The sequence below is a fragment of the Eubalaena glacialis genome, chromosome 7 (genome assembly GCF_028564815.1).
Source record: "Eubalaena glacialis isolate mEubGla1 chromosome 7, mEubGla1.1.hap2.+ XY, whole genome shotgun sequence".
Taxonomy (NCBI): Eukaryota; Metazoa; Chordata; class Mammalia; order Artiodactyla; family Balaenidae; genus Eubalaena; species Eubalaena glacialis.
Window position 1 is genome coordinate 85,972,433 of NC_083722.1, and position 25,171 is coordinate 85,997,603.

General features: G+C 41.1%; 1 protein-coding gene across 16 annotated transcripts in view; it reads right to left on the minus strand.

Moving 5' to 3' along the window:
* The window catches only part of CADPS (calcium dependent secretion activator), a 481,100-nt gene that overhangs the window by 356,660 nt on the left and 99,269 nt on the right, over positions 1-25,171 (minus strand). For all 16 annotated transcript variants that reach the window (XM_061195494.1, XM_061195496.1, XM_061195498.1 and 13 more), the window contains 2 exons: positions 12,495-12,608; positions 1,451-1,783 (listed from right to left, as the gene is read on the minus strand). In XM_061195494.1, coding sequence (XP_061051477.1) covers positions 1,451-1,783; positions 12,495-12,608 — 447 coding nt within the window. The remainder of the gene's footprint in view (positions 1-1,450; positions 1,784-12,494; positions 12,609-25,171) is intronic.

Below are 25,171 nucleotides of genomic sequence, written 5' to 3' on the forward strand. Positions count from 1 at the left end.
AAGGGGGGGGATAAATTGGGAGATTGGGATTGACAAATACCCACTACTATATATAAAATAGATAGCTAATCAGGACCACTGTATAGCACAGGGAACTCTATACTCTGTAATGACCTATATGGGAAAAGATTCTAAAAAAGAGTGGATATATGTATATGTATAACTGATTCACTGGGCCATACAGCAGAAAGTAACACAACATTGTAAATCAACTATACTCCAATATAAATTTTAAAACATTAAAAATTAAAAAACAAAAAAAAATTTATGGCACTGCTCTGATGCTGTCTGTTGACTTTCTGCCTCTTCCAGTAGACTATAATATACTTTAACTGCTACCATTTATAAAGTGCCCCATGTTACTCTGGGCTTTATACACATGAATTCTCATAACAGTTGCATCCCAAGTTCATATGTGGGGAGGTTAACTAACTCCCACGGCCTCAAAGCTAGTGAGGGATCATATTAAGATTTACCTAGGTCTGCTGGATTCTGAGCAAGGAACAACTCTTAGCCAATATACTACAGTGTCTTCATTTTACCAACTTTAGGGGCAGAGTTGGTACAGGGAAACCAGGGCACAGCTGAATTTTTATAATGGTTCTTAAAAGGCAAAGGGCAACAAATTACCAGGAAGTGAGGCCCTTGTTTAAAATGCAGATTCCTGGGTCCTACCCTGAGCACGCAGAACTGGAATCTAGGGCTGTGGGCTGCAAATGTGCCTTTTAAAAATGCTCCCAAGCAACATTCAATAAAATCTGCAAAGACTGCAAAGTAGGCACATAATAAATAGTGGGTGAATAAAGAAATGTAACAGGGAAAGGGTCGCAGACAATGAAGATCTAGGGTACTTCACTCCTCCAAACTCTGATCCAGAGAAAATGTAAGTTCATTTTTAGGGTGGGCCCAAGTGGAGCCTCAGCTAGCCATCTCAGATCCACTCAGCAATGTATGATGTGACTAACATATGGGTATGACAAACTCAGGTGTTCTGGAAGCTTTCTGTTTTAAATAATTTCACTTGATGACCAGGTGCTAAGTCCAACTGTCTCCCCAACTGAGGAAGTACAAGCCCTTCAACTGGTAAATACCACCTATTTTAAAGGCACATAATCTTAAAAAAAAAAAAAAAAATCATTTTGATCTTCTGGCACTTTCCACACATGGGCCAATTGACCCCTTAGACACAATACACACAATACCCAGGGTCCATGAGATTTTTAGGAGCTCACAAAACATTTAAATTTCTTTTAAAAATCAGAAGAAAAACCTGAATACATTCTAGCCTGGATTATATTCAACTTTTACCAATGCAGCTATAAAATGTAATAAAAAAAATTTGTTTTTAATCAAGAAATGCACATGAAGGCAACAATGCCTAGGGCACACAGAAATCATCATGTGGCCCTGCTTTACTCACAGCTCTGGACCCAGGTGACAGACACCTTACCTGACAGGCATTGTACAGGAGCTGATGTTCGAACTTCTTGATCCCAAGAATGTTCTGGAACATCTCGTAGAGTTGCTCTTTGCTCAGAATGAGCTCGGAAGCTGCGCTGGCCGTCATCCGGGCCTGCTGCTTCCTGGGGTCCTCTTCCCCGCGGTAAATGGCATCAAACTTGGCCATCCAGGAGCTCAGCACGGTCTCCTTGCTGAGGCCGTCGATCTCGGGCAGGCTGCGCACCCTCTTCTCGATGTGCTTCTTGAAGACCTCCCGCGAGTCGTTGGCGGAGCAGCCTCCACTCTGCACCATGCGGGCCACGCGGTCGCTCTTCAGGAACACCTGAGCAAGAGCAGGGCAGGACAGACATCAGGAAGCCGCCCGGCAGTCACACGCTCCCTGTGAGGCTGGCGGCTGGCGGCTGGGCCTGGGCGGACCCCCTCACGAGCCTCCCGGGAGGCACCAGTGTGGATCGCGTCCTGCCCGGCTACCTCCTAGCTGTGGGAACTGAGAGAGGGCCTTTACATGTTTTGCCTTCGTGTCCAAATCTGGAAAATGGGAATAACAATGGTATTTACTAGGTTGTGGAAAGGATGAAATGAGACAGTCACATCCTGAGAGGCAGCATACAGTGTAGAGACTCAATTGCTCACACAGCCTGGGGCCTTCCTCTGCCACTTAGTGGCTGTATTTCTTTGGCAAATTAACCTCTTTGTACCTCAGTTTTCTCATCTATAAAATGGGGATAACAGTAGTTTCTACAGCACAAGTGTTTTTAAATGAGGATTAAATGAGTCAATATATGATGAGCACTTTAAAAAGTGGCTCATATTAATGCCATATAAGTTGTTGTGGTTATTATTTTTATATGTAAAGTATCTGGCATGATGTCTGGCACACAGCACTTTACATAGTACATAGTCCACTATTTACGTCTCATTTTAGTCTCTCAGTGATACTCATCACAATTAGAATTGAACAAGGATTAGGTAAATATGTATTTAATGTCTGTCTCCCCTCCCCAAATGTAAACTCCACGTGGGCAAGGACTGTGCCTTTCTTGTTCCCCCGAATATCATCCATCTCTAGAGGGGAGCCTGGCGCTCTGAGAGTGAATGACAAGGCATTACACTCGATCCATTTTGTAGAAGGAAAAACCAAGACTCCAGAGAGGGGAAGGGACTTGCTCTTGGTAACTCAAACTGGCTGACTCTAAACGCATGGTCTTTTGACTTCACCCTGGTTCCTCCCTTTCCTACGGGTCTCACCTGCCTGGTGGGAGAACCCCTGGTTGCTTTGCTGGTGCTGCCTGGGTCCTGGGATGAAGCAGCCATTAAGAATAGTTTGCTTTCACCCCAGTGCCCACCATTCAGGAGCTTATACAAGCTGTACAGTTCTAGGGTGTCATACAAGGCAGTGAAGCTGCTGCTTCCCATTCACAAAGAGGAAACATCTGACACTTCTGAGCTGTGTCCTGGTCATACTTCAGTAGGTGCATAAATAGCCTTCCAGAGGCGGAAGAAATGTTCACTCCCCTGTCAGATTTCAGGGGATGCCTTTGGTAGGCAGTTGCTTGAGGGGCATCTCATTGCCTTCTGCTTCATCACAAAGCCTTCCTTGGGGAGGAGAGATGTTAGAAAGATGGTCTCCATTTATTGTCAATTGAATGAACTAATTTAGAGAGAAGCGGGGCTGAGGGTTTCCTTCACAGGCTAGAGGCCATGGCCAGCTCCACTGTGCCTGGGAACTGGTACTCAGTTGAAACCTTAGAGTTCATTTAAAAATCAATTAAAAAAAAAAAAAAAGTTTCAAATGAATCCTCAGGCCTTACGAGCTTTAATGAGCTAGGAATTCACCCGAAAATCTGTAATGCTTAATGCGGGTAGTTTCTCCACGTAACACACTGTGTCTCAGCTATAGGTCTAGATCTCAAAGAACATCAAAGTTGTGAAGCAAAAGAGGACGTTTCTGGAGAGGCAGTATAACATTGTGACAAGACTTGTAAACCATGATCCCAGGCCAGCTCTGCCACTAACTTGCTGTGTGACCTTGGGTAAGTTACCTCCTTTCTCTGATCCTCTAATTTCTTTTCTGTACACTGAGGGAGCTGAACTATAAAAGTTTGAGCTTGTCTTTTCAGCTGTAATGTTTATACTCTTCTTCATAAGCCCATTCACCCTTTCTTTGGACACTCACTGGGGGAAGGCACGTGCCAGGTGCCAGGGTTACAGTGGGGAGCAAAACAGATGCTGATCCAGCCCTCATGCCTCCATGACATCGTCCTAATCATCCCATACAAATATCATTACAATCTGGGACAAGTGCTAACCAAGGGAAAAGACACAGGTTCATGGGTGCCCGTAGCCAGGAATATATTCCAATATGCAGTTAGGAAAGCCTTCCTGGAGGAGACATGAAATGTGAAAGATGGGTAGGAAAAGAGTGAAAGAAGGAACAATATGTGTAAACACACTGAGCATCTGAGAAAATAAGGAGAAGCCAGTATGGCTGTGGCAGTGAGGGGTAGGAGAATGACCAGTATAAGAGGGGCAGAAGGGGCCAGATGGCCAAGGGCATGGGAGGCCCCATTAAGAACATTAGTTTCCATCTGAAGGGCACTGGGAAGCCATTGAAGGCTTTAAGCTGGGACATGACACAATCAAGTTTACATTCTCTGGCTTTAATGTGGAAAACAGACCTGAAGAGGGACAAGAGAATAGGCAAGAGGCCAGCTGAGAGACACCTTATGAGCACAGGCGAGTGATGATGGTGGTAGGGACGCAAAAGGTTAATTCTTTGTTGTCAGCGCTAACGACTATCAGAGGTGACTTAAAAACATTCAATCAATGATGAAGCCATACCCTCCCCCCATTTGTCCTTATCACTGTCCCACAAACCTGGAGCAGGCCCCCGTTATAAGCTCTCAGCACCATATTCCTTTCTCCCAAAGCCCTTCCACAGCTGCCATTTGTCATTTGTCTCTGTGACTATTTAGTTAATATCTGAGGCTCTAGCTAGACTATAAGTCCCAGGAAGGCAGGAATTGTAGCTGCTTTTTTCCTATTATTTCTTCCGAGCGCCTAAGACAGTGCCTGGCACATAGCTGGTGCTATGTTGAATGAGAGAATCAGTGAATGAACGACATGAACAAAGCAGACATCTCAAAGCAGAGACCCTATGGAGATTATATCTGGATGGGGGAACGGAGGTAAAGGAGAAACCAACAAGCACAATATACTGGTCTCTTAAAACGATTGACTGATGCTACATTTTTCCATGGGACCTGACAACAGGGGGTAAGAAATGAGGATATTGGCACGTTGGTCCCAGATGGCATCCATAACTGGTGACCCCTGGACCCAGAGCACATTATCTGTTTCCCACAGTCCCTTCCTTTGTACACAGTAACCACTCAATAAATATTTGTTGAACTACTAGCAGATGGCTTTAGATAAGTCACTTAACTTCTATCAACCACTCTCTCCTTTGCCATCACATGGGGTCCACCCAGCCAGCCTTCTTTGATGAGGATCAAACTGAAAGGACTCTGAAAACTGGAAGGCTCCCTCTGTCCACAGGTAGGACATGACTGCCAGGCCCCAGAACGAAAGGAGATGAGTGGAATGTCAAGAGAATAGAGGAAGGAGGCGGAACATCGAGGTGACAGCCAAGTGCCAAAAGGCAGCAAGACCGCCACGGGGAGAGAGGGTGGTAGCGGAAAACTCATTTTCCAGGCACATCATCTGTCTTGGCTTCTCAGTCTGTCAGAAGGGAAGTGGGGCCAGTGACGTGCTTGCGTGTCTCTAAAACGACCCCTGAAACTCATTTGTACCAGGAGCTCTACCTGGTATTTTGGGTTTTGTTTTCTGTTTCATTTTTTGGTAGCTGTTGCGAGAGGCTTCAACTCCAGGCACAGCTCTATGCAGCACATCCATAAATCCTCCCCACCCCTCCGCCAACTCCCAGACAGGTAGGTCATAATGGGAGAGGGCAGATAAACAAATAAATACGGAATGGGGAAGGGCAGTCAATTCAGCGACTCGACCCCATCCATCAGTCCTTTGCTCCATCGCCAGAGCCAAGCTACCTCAAGGTTGTTTTAGAAACACACAAGCACATCGGTAATTGATGACTGTAGACAATACGGGGTATAGCTGACCCAGCTCCTGCTTCTTTACAGACAGGCTGAGAACGCAAGATGGATCCTTTCCTGCTCTACAAAAGCATATCATTTCAACATAAATGAGAAAAATACCTAGATGCTAGAGTAAATAAGATTTAAAAAACCTACAACAACCAGGTTACTAATGAATGGCACACACATAATGGGAGCAGTGGCCTTTAGTGTCAGATGACCTGGGATCAAATCCTGGTTCCACCAGGTGCTAGCTTTGTCAGCTGAGCAAATTGCTTCACCTTTCTGGGCTTCAGTTTTATCATCTTTCAAATGGGAATCACAATCACCCTCCCGTGTAGGATTTGAGTGAAGATTCAATGAGACAATGAATGTCAATTGGTGAGCACGGTGCTCTACTACAAGAATGTAATAAAAGTTACCTGTTATTTTTAAATAGAGTATCATGAAGCCATTAAAAGGATAACTTTCTTTTTCATCAGCATCAAAAGATGTCCATGAACTTATGGTTACCAGGGGGTAAGGGGGGGGAGGGATAAATTGGGAGACTGGGATTGACATATACACGCTACTGTATATAAAATAGATAACTAATAAGGACCTACGGTATAGCACAGGGAACTCTGCTCAATACTCTGTAATGACCTATATGGGAAAAGAATCTAAAAAAGAGTGGATACATGTATATGTATAACTGATTCACTTTGCTGTACACCTGAAACTAACACAACATTGTAAATCAACTAAACTCCAATAAAAAAAAAAAACCCACAAAAGATGTCCATGATATGCTGTTAAACCAGAGACTTCCAATGGTAGGGGTGAAGTGGGGTTGGGGCATAGGAGCATAACCCTTGATTGAGAACATCACAGGTAATAACACTTTTTACTGATGAGAGTATATCATATGTGTGACTTTTGCAGAAGTCGTAAGAAGATAGAAAACAACTGTGAAATGAAACAAGTGGGTTATTAATATTTTTTAGTTATTTTCCATCTTAACATGGAAATCAAGGAGTTATCTTTTTTTTTTTTAATTTTTTTTTTTTAATTTTTATTTATTTATGGCTGTGTTGGGTCTTCGTTTCTGTGCGAGGGCTTTCTCCAGTTGTGGCAAGCGGGGGCCACTCTTCATCGCGGTGCGCGGGCCTCTCACTATCACGGCCTCTCTTGTTGCGGAGCACAGGCTCCAGACGCGCAGGCTCAGTAATTGTGGCTCACGGGCCCAGTTGCTCCGCGGCATGTGGGATCTTCCCAGACCAGGGCTCGAACCCGTGTCCCCTGCATTGGCAGGCAGATTCTCAACCACTGCGCCACCAGGGAAGCCCTCAAGGAGTTATCTTTATGTGTATAGACACATCAAAAAATACCTAGAAAGATATATGCCAAAATGTAATAGTGGTTGTCTAGGATCATGGGATTACAGGTATTTTTCTTAACCATTTCATTTACATTTTTCCCTACATTGTCTATTTTTATATTTGGCATGTCTGACTTTCACAGTCATTTAAAACACCCCTTTCTACATGGAAAAATGAGTAATTTTACCTTCACTGAGGCAAGGTGCATGTTAATTTCTAAAATAAAAAGCATCTTTGGATCTTAAAGATATTCTTCACCAGAAAGTAAGGTTATCCTGGGCAAACTTAGAAAGTACATCTGGGGCCATGAGCTGTGGTACGTGGTGGTAGATTAGGAACAAAAGTAGCTCCGTTTCCCCTTTCTATGCCCTTTGCCCTGCCTTGACCTGGTATCTTCCACACCCAATGTCCAGGCCCCAAACTAGGGAGTGGATTGATTCCATAACTTTCAACTCTCCTCTATCATTTCTTTCTCTTTTTTTCTTAATATTTATTATTTATTTATTTGGTTGCACTGGGTCTTAGTTGCGGCCAGCAGCCTCCTTAGTTGCGGCACATGGACTCCTTAGTTGTGGCATGCGAACTCTTAGTTGCAGCATGCATGTGGGATCTAGTTCCCTGACCAGGGATCGAACCCGGGCCCCCTGCATTGGGAGTGCAGAGTCTTATCCACTGTGCCACCAGGGAAGTCCCTTTCATTTATTTCTATACAGCACATGGGCACTACACCACCACTCTTCCCCTCTAACCTTAATATATTCATAATAGCACTTTCCAGTTGCTAGATTTACAGGGAGGTTGTGTGTCTGAGTGTGTGTGTGTGTATGTGTGTAATTTAATCTTGACAACAATTATGCAAGTAAGATCCTACTACAGATGAAGAAGCTGAGGCTCAGATGTGGCTGAGGTCTCACAGCCCGTGTGCAGCAGAAATGGAGTTCAACTCCACGTCTTTTGGACACTCAACTCATCCTCTTAACCACTTCGCCCTCTGCCCCCTCCTTCCTTGCCTGGCTTTTTTCACAAGAATGAATGCCTTTAGAATGGCTGGTTACTCTTTTCCTAGGGATATATCTGTTTCAAGGCCACTGAGGAATTATAGTGGTTTTGCTTATTGGAAAATGTATAGCTTTATTTTAGAAAAATAGCTAGGTGTGACCTGACATCTACTTTTCTTAGATTAAAATAAGGTCAGTCATAAAGACAAACGAACGTTTGTCACCCTGTGCAGAGAACACCTGCAGTTTTTGCCTGCCAACCGTCCGTCCCCTTCTGATGAAAGCACCTCAGTCTGAAAACACCTTTGTCACTGCACACAGTTTTAGTGGGACTGTCAATCACAGGACCTTGGAAAGGAAGGACAAGGTCCTGTGATTGGCGATCAGACTTCCCCTTCTGGGGTTCAGATTCAGAGTGGGGAGGCCTAAGAATGGAATGGGGTTGGAGTAGATTCATACCAGTGATGGCGTGTGCATTAAATCCTGCTACCCGGCTTCCTGAGCCTAAGCTGTCCTGGTTTCCATCTTTTCTTTAGGTTGGTTATTTCCTTTAATAACAAAACAACAGTTGTTGTTGTTATTATTAGGGCTTAATTCAGCCACAGTCAGTTTCTTTTGCTAGCAACCGAAGAACTGTGTCTGATACACCATTCAAATCTAGTTTGACAAAAACTAACTGGGACTTTGTTAGAGAAGATCAGCTAAAACCAAAACGAAACAAAACTCAGTCGTAACAGTGGCACTGGCGGAAGACCAGATATCGGCTGTCCTGTTCTAAAATGAGTGTTGGTATGTCCTCTCCCTTATTCTACACCCCCTCTTCCCACCATATCTCCCCATGTTTCCTTCCTGGCAGGATCTCAGTGAGGAAGGTTCTGTAAGACCTTTCCATCCACCTTTTTTCTATGATGTCGGGGCCAGCATGTGAAGGAACCAAAATTAAGCAGGGAGATGGGGAGGGAGGTGAGGATGGAGGGTGGGAGGGCTTATGTTTCACAATTTGTCTTAAAAGAGCTGAGAGTTAGAAAAGATGAGGGGGCCCTGGAGAAAAGGGTGGGCTCTCTGATGGCTTAGGACCGTGGCTGTGAAAACAGGATAAAGTTGCTGGGCCAGATCTCAGAGCATCCATCTCAGTGCCCACCCTCAAAGCCACAAGGAAAGAGATTAAAGGATTAATCTCCTGCTCTGCTTGATCTGCTTTGCCAATCAGGGCCACCCGGGAAGGACAAAATAAACCTGCACGCTTGCGAGAGCCATAGGGAACCTTGGTCTCCCTCTATCCTGGAGACCAGCTTGCAAGGAGTGCTAGCCAGCTGGGGCCAGACTGGGCTGGATGTGGGTGGGCACAGATGGCAGAAGGACAGTGGCTCCCCACTCCCTTTAGTTTTAAAAAATTACTCTTTACTTCTCTAGCAAGTTGACAAACCATTATTGTCTTAGCAAAACAATGCCATTGCCTGAAACTGACTTTAGTAACTGACTATAGTAATCTATAGTAACTGACTATAGTCAGTTTCTGGAGAAAAAGGTTGGTTTTTATTAAATTGCCATTTTCACTGGTAAATTGGGATGTGTCAGTGTTTACACAAACAGTGGAGTGTGTGTGCACGTGTGCGCGCACGTGTATGTGTGCACGTGTGTGCGTGTGTGTGCACGTGTGTGTGTGCGTGTGTGTGTGTGAGGGGTGGCAGTTGAGAATTTAGAAGGAGAGTATCTGTTGGTTTTGCCTGTTGAGCACACATTCCCCCATCTTCTGTTCAAAAGCACGCCCAGTTCCTTGATGGGAAACCAGGCCATTTTCAACACAAACGGTTCCAGTACCACCGAGCCTGCACTCTGGCTCCAGCGGTGGTATCTGTCCTGGGTCTACGTCACCCCTCATCGATAGTGATTAGTTCAAGAATGGACACAGGGCCCATGTTGGTCCAACCAAGTCACCTGGGGCCTTTTGCTGGGACTCTCAGCAAAGAAGTACTCTCTTTGCCCCTGGAGTTGCTAAGCTGGTAGGATGGGAACTTCCAGTGTTGTCCACATAGAAGGAACCTGCCCAAGAATGCAGCCAACCAGGGAAGAACAAAGCCGAGGTGTGGGGGGAAAGATACCCACCCTGCTGGCATCTCTGGAGTCTCTGGATCCAGCCACATCGATCCAGCTAAAGCCAGATCTATCTCTGGATTTTTAAGCTGCTTGGGCAAACAAATCTCATTTTTGGCTTAAGCCAGTTTGACCTAGGTGTCTGTACTTGTAATCCAAAGAGTCCTGCCTGGGACAGATACTGACAGGGAAACAACTGCATCCCAGAGGAGGGCAGAGAAAGAGACACGAGCTTCTCCACTGCCCAAGAGTAGAGGGAGAGAGAGAAAGGGATGGGTAATCAACCTGGAGTGCTCCCCACGGAAGGATTAATCCTGATCCCTTGACTGGGGACCTCTGTTTCAGAGGATTAGGCTTCCCAGGAAATGTGAATCTTAAGACTCTCTAAAGCTTTGCTAATGAATACGGTAAATAATTAATACCCCACATTATTTCCTGTTACTCAGATCTTAATATTAAATATTCAGTAACTTCTTAATGTCTGTATCCTCACCAGACTTAAAGGAAGCTCTTTCAAATAAACTAGCCACGATAGAGGAAAATATCAGGATCACTATAGATGTCGTGGTAATTTCCAGAGACTCATTAGCAAGTTGATGACTATTAATTTTCAAATTTAATTAATAGACAGAAGTGGCACTTCCTTGTAATTTATATCATTAGTCAAATGAGCCTTCTCATTAAGATCTGCAGTCTACAAGTTTACAAACTGGTGAATGACTCTAAACATGGAGAACTATTGATAAGGAACTACCTGGTCTCAACTGGTTTTCGGATTTTGACGAAAGGGGGAAAAATTAATTTCATTCCCTGGTGGTTTCTAAACAGAACTTTTCTTAAATATATTTAGGTTATTCACTGCCACACCACCACTGTGATTGCAAACCTCATTTCCACTCTCCCTTAAATCCAACCAAAAAATGTGTCACATCAGATAAAGCACCAAGTTCAACCCTTAATGGCAATCATTAATACTACTTGTAAAATGAAAAAATATTTAAATTTGACACATATGAAAACAAACCAGATGTCTAAAACAGATCCAAATAGAAATTTCATTGAGGAAACGGTGTGCAAGATGAGTCTGTGGATGGACCCAGCAAACATCACAGAGACAAAGGCTGTTTACTATTAAAGGCTAATTAGCAAACCAATCAATAATATTTTCACAAGATCTAATTGCAATCTTGTTCCACTCTCTCCATGAAAGGAGGAGTCAAGTGCTGTAGCAATAGGAAGGAGAGTTTTACCGAATCAATCAAATAACATTTTTAAAGCATCTACTGAGAAATGGAGCACCCAATGGGCAGAAGAAGCATGAACTTGGAGCATCAGCAAAGTGGGAGCACCTATGTTTTTGTTTTAAAATAATTTTCTACCTAATAATTGAAAAAAGAAAGGAAGGAAGAAAATCAGCAAAGCAATCCCATGGGGGAAAAATCAGAAGTTTGTTGGGTTCCCTAACACCTACTTCACAATGTATTGTTATTAGGTTGAATTGCATATGGCAGGATTCCATCAGTTTTTTAATGTTTAGGGGTTGGTTTCTAATGGTTTTAATCTAGCCTTGACAATAGGTAAGACATTTGGGGCACAGGATTCCAAATACAGAGAATATCTGGTTCAGATGAAAATAGATTAATATAAAGTTAAATGTCTTTCAAGGACCAAATGATATGTATGTGAGGTAAACATTACCAATAGGAAGATATGGCATGTTCTCTTCATTAATGACGTACAAACGATAGCAAATGTGCACATTTTGAAAGAATAACTACAAAATTTAAAATACTAGTGGAATTCCAACCTCACTTTACTGATAAATAAACCTCTGAAGTCTAGAGGTGAAAATTCACTTATGGTATATACTCAGGATATGTTTTCTCACTTATAGGTTTCCACCTGAGAACAGTGCTGCATTTTGGATGCTGTTCTAACTTGCAGAAAAGAACCCAGAGCACCATTTTAATGGAAAGAACAAGGAAGCTAGTGAAGGCAACATCCTTTGGAGGTGTTACCATCCTTTAGAAAGTGGGTAAGTGGTGGGAAAATGCTTCCAAGTCAGTTCAAGTCTTAGCTTGTGGCATTTTAACAGCTGTGTGACCTTGAGTAATTAACCTAACTTCTCTGAGCCTCAGTCTCTTCATCAGTAAAATGGGAATAATAGCAGGACCTAACTCAAAGACTGTTGTCAAGATGAAACAAGAAATGGTACATAAAGCACTCAGCACTCTGCCTGTTATGACAATCAGTTGGCAAACAGTAGCCTTTCTTCCCCACTCCCCCCATACCCCGCCGAACAAAATGCTGTTTTCCTTTAAATTGTAACCAATCACCAACCCCTTGGCCTCAGGAGGGATGGCCCTGTAGAAGGCCAAGGCTGCTATTCTCACTGACCAGTAGTTCAGAAACCCTGAGCTTCAGGCTCAAGCAGTCTTGGCATTCTCCTGCCCGGTTCATCTTACCTCGTAGTAACTCTGGACAGCATTCATAAAGGCTTCGTCAGCCACGATCTGGGTTTCCCCATTGAGAAAAGCCTGAAACCGGTCCTTGACTGTCTGCAGCTGCTGTTTGCTGATCTGTAAGAAACAGAGAAGTAGGGGACGGTGAGGAATTTCTCTAGACAAGGATCACGGTTACTTTACGTTGAAGATGCCAGGCCCACTGACGTGCTAGAGCCTGCTTATACAGGCGTGTGGGAGCTGATTATTATATTCGCGGAAATTCTGTGAGGCAGCTGTTAAACAAAGCCATTACTAAAAATTAATATAAATTATAGCTAAATTATATTGAAAACAAGGGTAAGACACACTCAACATTCAATGCTTCCTGGTTATTTTATCACATTTGCTATTATCTGAGTTTTTGAGGTCACTTACATCTATGTATTTGTATGGTGGAAATGATATAAAATGTGGTGCTACCACACATTTCTTCCCAATTTTGCATTCAATGATTTTTTTATTGGAAGCTAGACATTAGCCAAGGTGGGAGTATTTACACCATGGAAATGGGCAAATGCTACAAATCAGGGTTGGATTCTTTTGTTTGGTTTTTTGTTTTGTTTTTGTTTTTATGGGAGATGGTTTTTTTCAACACACCATTGCACAGGCCCCTCAGGTGGTCTGAAATATTCTGCTTTACAAAGATAATAATAAACAAAACAGTAAGGTACTGACATAAAAACGGACACGTAGATTAATGGAACAAAATTGAGAACCCAGAAATTAACCCACGTATATATGGCCAACAAATATTTGACAAGGGAGCTAAGAATACTCAATGGGGAAAGGATAGTCTCTTCAATACATAATGTTGGAAAACCGGATATTCACATGCATAAGAACGAAACTGCACTCCTATCTTACACCACTCACAAAAATTAATTCAAAATAGGTTAAAGACCTCAATGTAAGACCGGAAACTTTAAGACTACTAGAAGAAAACGTAGGGTAAAAGCTCCTTGACATTGGTCCTGGCAGTGATTTTTTGGATATGACACCAAAAGCACAAGGAATAAAAGCAAAAATAAACAGGTGGGACTACATCAAACTCAAAAGCTTCCACATAGCAAAAGAAACAATCAGCAAAATGAAAATGCAACCTATGGAATAGGAGAAAATATTTGCAAACCATCTACCTGATAAGGGGTTAATATCCAAAGTACGTAAGGAACTCATATACCTCAATAGAAAAAAAAAAGAATAAAAAAGTGCAGAGGACTGGAATAGACAATTTTTCAAAGAAGACATACAAATGGCCAGAAAGTACATGAAAAGGTGCTCAATTTTACTAATTATGAGGGAAATGCCAATCAAAACCAAAATGAGCTATCACCTCACAACTGCTAGAGTAGCTATCATCAAAAAAACAAGATACAGGTATTGGCAAAGGTGTTGAACATGCTGTTACCACAAGAGAAAAATGGTAATTATGTGAGGGGATGGAAGTGTTAACTAACCTTATTGTGGTAAGATTTCACAATATATACATGTATCAAATTGTCACATCAGACATCTTAAACTTATATATGTTATATTTCAATAATATCTCAATAAAGCTTGGGGGAAAATACCCTGCTAAGTGCAGCATGACAATATACTGCCAGTAAAGTTTTCAAACTTTACTGTTGTTACATTCATGATCACATGAAAGGTGATATTTAGGTCCAAGATACACTTCCAGGATGTGGCACAGATAATTTGGGCAGTAGGTTATGTGTAATTCCCTGCCTCATCAAGCCCGCCTTTCTTCCCCACGTAGGAAAGCATTCCTGAAAGATTCCTATTTATTCTCCCTCCTCCATCCTTTATCTGGCTGTGTCCCACTGTCCTTCAGCCTCAGCATGAGCAGTGCTAACTTATGAAGCCCTTCCCAAACCCTAGCCTACATCTTCCTGCTAAGTCATTCCGGGGCACATCATTTATTCTAACTACTTGTTAGTTATGGTCAAATTTGTTAGATGATCTGCCTTTCCTTGCTATTTTGTTCTTTGATGTTTCCCCAGGGCCAACTTAGTGCTTTAATACATGGCAAGCATTCATGTTAAATGAATGAATGAATGAATGAAGTGTATGGAAGACAAATTATTTTCGAATATCCTTTCATCAGTTCTAATTTATCTAAAAACAAAGTCAGCTAAAAACTTTACTCTTTTAACCACTATTTATGCAAAGTCACACTTCCTAATTGACAATGGGACACTGTGAGAACTGCTGCTCTAGTAGAAAGAGGAAGAAGATCATTCCAGGCTCAGTTCTATCGACCATTGTGTCATCTTGGAAAAGCCACTTATGTTCTCAGAATTGGCCACAGACTTAAAAGCCTTTCTGGAATAGGGCCGGGTTTAAATAAATGAATGTTATCCTAGCCTCAATTTTCTCACTTGAAAAATGATGATAATCCTTATTATTCACTACCTTGGGATAGTTATAGCTATTCAATGACATGAGTTCTTTAAAATTGAGTTTGTATATTCATTTAGAGTGTTTGCATCATTAGAGTCAATGTAAGTCTTGCTAGTAGAAAATAAAGCTTCAAGCTATAGGAGACTGAAGCCTCACATGAGCTTTAACCCCATCAGGAAATGAATCAAAACAGACTTTTGAGAACAGACATAGATGAAAGTTGGGGTGCTTTAGCTAATTTTTGTACTTTGGGAGAAGTGGGGAATAGTGAATTTGGGGGCAGATATAGAGGGGTTAGTTTTGTATCACATTCATATTTGTTTTGTTCTAGAGCACCACAGCCCAATGTCAGTGTAATTTTACATTTTCTAGTAAATTTACATTTCCTAGTCACATTTAAAAAAGTAAAAAGCAGGTGAAATGAATTTTCATATACTTTGTTAGACACAACATGTCAAGATAATATCACGTTGACATGTAATCATTAGAGAAATTATTAATGAAATATTTTACATTCTTTTTTTACACTGTGTCTTTAACTCTAATGTACTTCACACTTAAAGTACATCTCAATTCAGAATAACCCCATTGCAACTTTTCAGTAGCCACATGTGGCTAGTAGCTACCATACTGTACAGCGTGGGCCTAGCGCATGGAATGAACTCACTTCTAAGCCGCTTAAGCTTTCCTGTTCTGACCCAACGATATTGGTTATCAGCGGAGTTATACAGAAAATCATAGTTATTTTGTATGTGCTTGAAATCATTTACACTGAAATATCAGGCAGCGGTTGATTTGCTCATAAAAATGACATCATCACATGAATTTCTTTTACGCAGGCAGATTTAAGTCTCAAACCTTTACAGCATAGCACCACCAGAGGCATCTCACAGAATTTCCTGCTCAGAATTCCTTCCAAGTCTGGATTCATACTAACTCTGCATGATTTGGGGGGTGGGATGGAGTGGGGTGATGGGGCAAGAGAGGGAAGGGAGACCCATAAACCGTGCTTTTGCCTTAAGTGCTTAAGTAATTTGAAATAAAATAAGGTGCACACCATCTGAAGGATAAAGATTGTTGACCCAGGGCAAATCCATTATCACTCTAACCTTTTGTTAAATAAGCCTAGTGTTCATTTATTTAAGAAATATTTACAGAGCACCTAGCTCCTGCCTGGTCCTGCCCCAGGCCCTGAGGTCAACAAAATACATTCGACCTCTCAACTCACTGGCCAGGGCTAGGCACTGGGGTATCAGCATACCAAAAACAAACAAAAGTATGGTTTAGGGTTTCAGAGGAGAGAGATTACAGACTATAAAACTCACAAAACGAAATCTGAAAAATAGATATACGTATATGTATAACTGAATCACTTTGCTGTACACCTGAAACTAACCCAACATTGTAAATTAACTACACTATGATATAAAATTAAAATTTTTTAAAAATTACCACAAGTAGGATGGTTTAAAAAAAAAGACTCAAAAAGAGAAGGCCTCCAGGAACATTCATTTCAGTTGAGTTCAGAGAACTCACATCATGAAGCCCCACAAAACATACCCCACTTCCCTGGATACCCCAAGTTCCAAGCAGGAGAGTCAGGGACACGGATTATCGTAGCAGAGCTATGTTTGCATCTGGGCTTGACACCTGCCCATGCATGTTCACTACTTTTCTCACCATTAATTTAACAAGCATAGTGTCCGTTTAGTCAACTCACTAGCTGTGTCTCACTAGGCAAATGACTAACCTCTGGACACCTCAGCATTTTTTACCTGTAAAATGGTGCCAATAGTGACCTCATACAATTGTTGTCAGGATTAACTGCGATAAGTAAAGTATCCATTGCAGAACCTGGCACAGCATGTACGCTCGATGAACATCAGCTGCTGTGAAGCTTGATCCTCTTCTTTGAGTCTTCGCCTTGAGAAAGGCAAAGACTGTTCCCTTGAGAAAGCATGCCCGTGGGAAAATTCCACATGCATCTTCAGAATCCAGCCCATGGGCTCCTTCCCAGACTTCCCCAGGTGGAGTTTTCTACTTGCTCAGGACTTTGTTCACAACCCTAAGGGCACGTGCATCATGCTCTGGTGTAGTTCTTTACTTAAACACCAGTGCTCAGAGGCAGGGTCAGGAGTTGAGAACGTAGGTTTGGGGTCAAAGGAATATGGGTTCAAATGCTAGTGATATCACTCATTTCCAAGGTGGCTGACCTTGGGAAAGCTACTTTTCCTAAGCTTTGGTTCTTCAAGTATAAAATGGGGATTATAAAACCTACTTCCTAGGGTTGCTGGAAAGATGAATAGGAAATGGGATGATGTAGCCACGGATCTTAGCACACTCTAGGACTAAAGAAGAGTCCAGTGATAAGGGGCAGACCATAGACTAAATGCCCCAGGGCCCTGCATGATGGGGCCTCTGTCCACTCCTGGCTTTGTCTCGTCCCACTCTGCTCTCCACTGACTCTGCTCTGGCCACACTGGCCTCTTTTCTCCTTCTCAAATTCACCCTAACCTTTCTTGCCCAAGAGCCTTTGCACTTGCCGTTCCCCCTGCCTGAGTTGCTCTTCCCCTGCCTCTCCCCATGGCTGCCAACTTCTCCCCCTGAAGACTCAGCCTACCCAGCATGTCCCACGAAGGTCTTCCCAGACCACCCTGCCTACCATGATGCTCCTCCAAACTAATCTCTATCAAGTTGCCCTAGACCCTATGCATTTCCTCCACAGCCTTTATGACAGTCAGTGTTTACCTTTTTCTAAGATAAATTTATTTGAGTGAATTATAACCTGCATGTAGAAAAATATACCTCATAAGCACAAAGCATGAGAAATCTTCACAAAGTGAACTTTCCCATGGAACCAATTCTCTTATCAAGATAAACAACATGACCTGGATCCCAGAAGCTCCTGCACGTCCCCAAAGACATTACCCCCCTCCAAAGGTAACCTTTTTCTTTTTTTACATCTTTATTGGAGTATAATTGCTTTACAATGTTGTGTTAGTTTCTGCTGTATAACAAAGTAAATTAGCTATATGTATACATATATCCCCATATCTCCTCCATCTTGTGTCTCCCTCCCACCCTCCCTATCCCACCCCTCTAGGTGGTCACAAAGCACCGAGCTGATCTCCCTGTGCTATGTGGCTGCTTCCCACTAGCTATCTCTTTTATTTTATTTTTTTTTGAATTTTTGAATTTTATTTTATTTTTTATACAGCAGGTTCTTATTAGTTATCTATTTTATACGTATTAGTGTATATATGTCAATCCCAATCTCCCAGTTCATCCCACCACCAACCACTGCCACTTTCCCCCCTTGGTGTCCACACGTTTGTTCTCTACATCTGTGGTAACCTGACTTCTATCATCACAGATTGATTTTGTCTGTTTTTGAACTTGATGTCAGTGCCATCAAGCATTATGAGATTCTGGCACATGTTTGGGGGTTGCAATCACTTGTTCATCCTCATTGCTGAGTAACACAACATGGTATGACTCTACCACTATTTATCCATTCTCTTATTGATGGACAGTTGGGCCTTGTTTCTTTATTTTACAATTCTGCTTTCTTTTCATTGTCTATCTCCCTATAAGAGCATCTGTTTCACAGGTACAAGAAGCACATCTGTCTTGTTTACTGCTGTGTTTCTAGTGCCTGGCACATAATGGGCTCTAACCAATTATGTGTTGAATGAATACATATGCTTACTGAGTGTTTAATATATCCCAGGCACAGTATTAAGCTCTGAAGATATAAAATGACCAAGGCACAATCTTAGCTCTCTGTTTTCTTACAGTATAGTCAGAGATCATATTCATTTTTGATTCCTTAGCATCCTTTTGCTGACTGTATAAGTGAATGAAAATCTCTCTTAGGAGCTCCCTTAAATAACAAGTCTAAGAACCGATCTGTAGGACAAAATTTATCTCTGGGTAAAAGTAACTGACCTAGATAGGATTGAATCCTGAAGGTGACCTTGCATGAACACACCAAGATAATTGGCCCAGAGTAGCTGACGGTACAACTCTAAATAGACAAACAGGCTTCTATGAGCCGCTTACAAACAGAATCCTCCTAAAATAGAAGGCCATCTCAAAGCATTCAACATGTAAGGAAACCACTTGTGCATCAGATCAGAATTCAGAATTGAAGTAATGAGTTCCAAGAGCAGAAAACCTGAACCGATGAAAGGTAATTATTGCAGAGAGAAGTGCTGCAGCAGTAGCATTTGCTAGAACTCTTCAAGCATTCTTGGTTCAATCCACCTCATTAAGCAAGGCCTGAAAATTCCCACTGCATTTCAGGCAGTTTGTAATCTACTGCAGCATTCTGGAGAAGTGTGAAATGGGATCCACAGTGAAGAGAAAACCACATGTTCTAAGTGCTGGTCTCAGGAGAGGCAATGTCGAAGTTAGAGCAAGCTCAGGTCAAATCCCAGCTTGAGTACAAGTCCTTGGGCACGTAGTTAACATTGGTTTTCTCCTGTGTAAATAGGAGATAATCTTATCTATCTTGCAGGGTTTTTGTGAAGACTAGATGACATAATGTATGTAAGGTACATGTAGCATAGTATATGACACAGAGTAAGGACTCAATGAATAAAAGAAACTAAGAAGTATTATTGTTAAGATTTAGTTTTTCCTTTCCCCTTTCAATCTTTTAATCTTATTTCAATGCTCCTTTTTTCTTGTTTATTCAGTCATTTGAAGTTACATTTACCCCCTCTTGTTCTTCCCATCTTAGAGGCTGAAAAGCCAAGTACTTTTTTCCTGTCACCGTTGCAGCTATAGGTAGCCATGTAACAGAGGCAGAAAGGTATTGAGGGTCTTCTGGAAAAGCTTTTGAATGAAATCCTCATAAAAAGGAACCTATCTGGGTGTATAACCTTTTCCTTTCTTGCTGCCTCCCTCTTCTGCTGAGAATACAAATATATTGTCTAGAGCTGTGGTGTCTACTGTGTAACCATGAAGGAAGGTTGTGTTGGTACTTATATTTTTGAGGAGCTGCTCAAATATTTATAAAATACCCATCTCTGGCCTTCTCATTATGTGAGAAAAAAAATGAAGTGATATTTGTTCAAGTCATTGTGTTTTTTCTTTTACTTGCAGCCAAATGCTTTCCTAACGTATACATATGACTTTCTCTAGGCATGAAAAAAAGCATACTTCCTAAGGTTCTGATTGGTTAATATGCCTCCTATGAGAGCAGCAACTGTGTTATGAAAGAGGGAAGAAGCAATGCTTACCCAGAAAGAATGACTCTAAAATGGTAGTATTCTAAGCATAGGGAAAAGGTAGTGGAAAATCGTTTGGGGTGTTAAAGAGATGTTTCAATTATACACGTACATGAAGTCCTTCTCTTAAGTATAAGGTGAGCACTGTAGATTACAATCTATTAATGTGAGCTATGATTTTTCTTCTTTAAAAAAGAAACTATTATTCCATTACAGAAAACTGACAAAAATGTCAACAAGTACTTTATTTTTTATTATTATTTTTTTAAATCACTCATTTTATTTATCTTAAAATTTATTTATTTATTTTTGGCTGCGTTGGGTCTTCATTGCTGCGTGGGCTTTCTCTAGTTGCGGTGAGTGGGGGCTACTCTTCGTTGCGGTGCGCGGGCTTCTCATTGCGGTGGTTTCTCTTGTTGTGGAGCACGAGCTCTAGGTACTTGGGCTTCAGTAGTTGCAGCATGTGGGCTCAGTAGTTGGGGCTTGCGGGCTCTAGAGCGCAGGCTCAGTAGTTGCGGCACACGGGCTTAGCTGCTCTGCGGCATGTGGGATCTTCCCAGACCAGAGATCAAACCCGTGTCCCCTGCATTGGCAGGCGGATTCTTAACCACCTGCGCCACCTGGGAGGTCCCTCAACAAGTACTTTAAAAGCTTAAGTTAGTCTAGAGAGATGAGGGCAATGTTTATTTAATTTCCTTTCCTTGAAGGTTATCAAAATTTATATTCGTCCATTAATTTTATTCATAAATAAAATCTCCTCTTCCTACAACCAGACTAAAATATATTCTACCCTAAATGAAGTCTTGTTTTAAGGAAAATTAAAAATCATATCATCCTAACCAAATATTTACTTATTTCTCTAAAATTTTTATCACCTTCTATATTATGTACAATTATACAACATATCCTGAAAAAAGTTGTTTTATGTGAGTTGTGTTCACTTGCTTGAGGAAATAAATCAATTTGAAAGGCTTCATCACAGCAAAATATGACAATAATTTTGAAATGTAAGCTGAAAGGGCAAAAGTATTGAAGAGGGAGAAGTTATGCTGGGGCTGTAACCCTGGCTTTCTCTTTGGAACATGATTTTCCTAAAATTCAACCATTCAAGTAATGCTTTCATAAGTATGCCCTCTCTATATACCAACCATACTACTGTTTACTTTAAATTTTGTCCTGAATATATTTCAAATAACTTCATTTTTTAACTGAAACTCTAAGCAATAGTACCTGTGAAATCACAGGTTTTATGTACTAGCTATAGCTAACACAGATATGTACTATTATCTTCTATCCATCTACCACATTTTTAAAAGTGCTTCTTTAGAAAAAAAATTTTAATCTGCGATATATAAAAGTTCTTGCTCCTCTTTTAAAATTTTAGGGCAGCAGCTAAATATCTTTAACTTAATTACTACCTTTAAAAATTCAACTTGAATTTTTAAATCATTAAATAATAGAAAGACCAACCAACTGAGTTATTCCTAAAGACCTATTTGGGCAGGAGAGAAAGAATGAAGCGTTCTATGACCCAAGAAAAGTGACCTTTAAACAGAATTTAAACACTAAGCTGGAATTCTCTCAGAAAGTATTTATTTAGTAGAAGAGGAAAAAAATTAGGAAAAATGAATTTAGAGAATGAGACAGGCTAATAGTTGGATTAAAGATGGGATGAGAGGAGGTAAAGGATACAGGTAGAGGCAAAGAAGGGAAGGAGAAAGTAGCCTGTATACACACTGCAAAGCTCTTAAAAGTTGGTTCAAATGTCCTATCCTTGAATGCAACACTTATAGTTTTTTAAAAAATAAGATTATATTTTTCCAATTTGGAAGCACTCAGGCAGTATGCACCCAGAATCTTCTGACAGGTGGTCAGATATGAATTCTTAGACTCAAAGCCCTCATGGAGAGTTGTTCAAGTCGCCACGAGTCTCAAATATTTTGGTTTCAAGTCTCTTTACATGTTGAAAATTTATTGAAGACTCCAAAGGAGCTTTTGTTTATGCAGTTTACATCTATTGATATGCACTGTAATAGAAATTAAAACTGGGGAGTTTAAAATATTGATGAATTCATCAAAAATAACAATACATTTTCTACATGTTAACCTAAATAACACTTTAAGAAAATAACTATATTTTCTAAAACAAAAATTAGTGAAATGGCTGGCAACATGATACAGTATTGCAAATTTCTTTCAAAAATTAATAGAAGACAGCTGGATTCTCAAATCTGTTTCTGCATTCAGTCTGTTGTAATATGCTGTTTTGGTTGAAGCATGTGAAGAAAATCTGGCCTCCCACAGATACGCTGTTGGAAAACGGAGGGATATTTTAATAGCCCTTTGAGAGAGATGTGGATTATCTTTGATACTATACCAAAGCTCAACTAGTGGTACTTTCTTAAAAGTTAGCTGCAATGTAAAATTGGAAACCTTATCAGTGACCTTTCTGTACTCTATTACATTAAAATTCATTGGTCTAGCTTGCTCTTTGAATGAATCATTTCTCCATGCATGGTGTTTTAAAAGTATCATGCATTGGTTATAGGGAAATAGTTCACTGAGTTATGAAAATATTTCTAATATTGATATATTTCATTACACAATATCAGAAAATCGTGTTATTTACTATCATACTGGCAACACTAAAGAAGCATTTAGGTGTTAGGAAACTGTCAAGCTATACTGGTGGATGGAAACTCAAATTTTATCACTGGCAAAAAATACTATCAATTGCTTTTCTTGAATTAACAGGCTACCTCCATTCATTTTCTAGAAAACACTGGCAAAACAACGAAATTTGCATAACCTCAGTTTTTCTTTTCTTTTCTTTTTCTTTTTCTCAGTTGTTCTTTCAAAGTAAAATTGACGCTCCATTACAAAAAAAATGGCTAGTTCATTGGCAACTCAATCAGTCCAGTGCCTTTCTAGGAGACAACCACTGCTTTTGTTATGCAGTCTGAGTGCTTTATGTATATTTACCATTTCATTATACAGAGTATTAAAAGGGTGTACTCAGGGTCAAATTTTAATGAAATGAATAATGTCTACCGATTCATCAAGAAGAGTATCCAGTGAGTCTGGCAGTTTTTAAACAGTGAGTAAGTGGCGGTAAGGAAAACAATGACTAGTATGGTTTGGCACCAGTGCCTTGGTTTGTGCCAATGCACTAGCAGTTTCATTCACCATGGCTTTTGTACCATTAGCGCACATGTCAACACACTGGGGCAAAAAAGCAAATAGTGTCTTAGTATTGCTAGGAAAATCATCTTGTAGACCCCCAAGGGTATAAGGACCACACTCTGAGACCTTATCAGAGTGATCTAGTGAATCACCAAACTTGACCAGCTATTAGTGCTACCAGGAAGGCAGCCAGGAAGTGAGTGGAAGGGTACGATCTTAGAGAGGGAAGCAGGGAACAGAACATGGTGCAGGGTCTTATGTGCCTAAGTGAAGAGTTAGGTTTTAACTCAAAGTAGGATGGGCAAAAACCACTGAAATGTTTCCTTCATGACATGTCAAATCTGACATGATTAGAAAGCACACAGGATCAGAGAACACTCATGAGTTCTCAGGTTCAGTGAAGAACCAGGAGAAGGTTTCACGCAATCTAAATGACATCTAAGGAGAGGAGGGTCTTGAATAGTGTCTAAAATCTTAGTTGGCATAGATAGGAATATCGGGGAGAAGGAAGGAGGGTCGGAATGTGGGAGAATGAATGAAAAGGGCATTCATGATGGGGTTACAGAAGGAGAGAAGAGAGAGAGAGAGAGATGAGAAAATGTGGGACCTATATGGGGGGAGTAAGAATTTCTTTTGTCAATTTATAATTTAAACCGTGCTGACTAAAAAAAAAACAACTAGGTGATCTCAGCACAAGCATGCAGCGTGTACAACAGGACGATCCAAAAATAAAGTCACAACCACCCACTGGAAATGGAACGGCAGATAGTTCCGCTTGGCTGGAACCCAGATTGCAAAGGCCAGCACAGCAACACGTGGAATCACGAAATCACTAAACACCAGCCTGAGTCTTATGAGGTTTAATAGTGAACGTATCAGTAGCAATTATTTCCAGAGAAAAAGCTGAAAAAATCTGAATGCAGTCTACGTAGAAGTTATAGAAGATTCTTTAATGTAACACCTCACAAACTGGGGGGCTTCACCAAAACTGATGCACGTCTGAACCTTGTCCTGTCGGTCATGACAGTGAAAGAATGTACACGAGATCAGCAGTTACCATTCAGGCTACTGTGGTATTTGGAGGGATGTGGAGATCTTAACTGGTTCTAACAATCTCCATCATTATGCAGAGTGGCAGAGGGAAGAAATAGGACAAAGTCGGGAGGTTTTCTGAAGCTGAGAAACACTAAAGACACAAGTGCAAACCCTTATATAAACGATGGACTTCAGTTAATAATACTGTATCAATATTGGTTCATCAGTTGTACCAATGTCCCACACTAATGCAAGACGCTAATAATAGGGGAGACCGTGTTGAGGGAAGGGGGGATGCCGAGTATGTGGGAACCCTGTACTTTCCACTCAATTTTTCTGTAAACCTAAAACTGCTCTAAAAAATAAACTAGGTTAATTAAACACACCACACACACACCCACGTGCAAGTTTTCTATACAGGGACCCAAATATAGCAGCAAGCACAACGCAGCCCTAGGCCTGCACAGGGGAGAACAGAAAATCCTCCCACTCAAGCTTGTCCTGAGATTCAGAGTAGCAAAGAGTAAAAAGCCATCAGTGCTGTTGAGTTCCACTGCCCAACGCCTTGTTGCAATATGAACCAGCTGGATTGGACAGAGGTTTCCGAAGACCTTTCTCCATCCACAAATGAGTTCTGGCTTATTAAAATGATATTTCTTATTGGCTCAATTCCCTCCCCCAAGATTTTGTTACTGATAATTTAAAAGCATCGGTGATGTAATTACCCTTGCTCTGTCCAACAGAGAAGCAGTGTGGGTTCCTTTTGCAAGTGGCTGAGAGGGT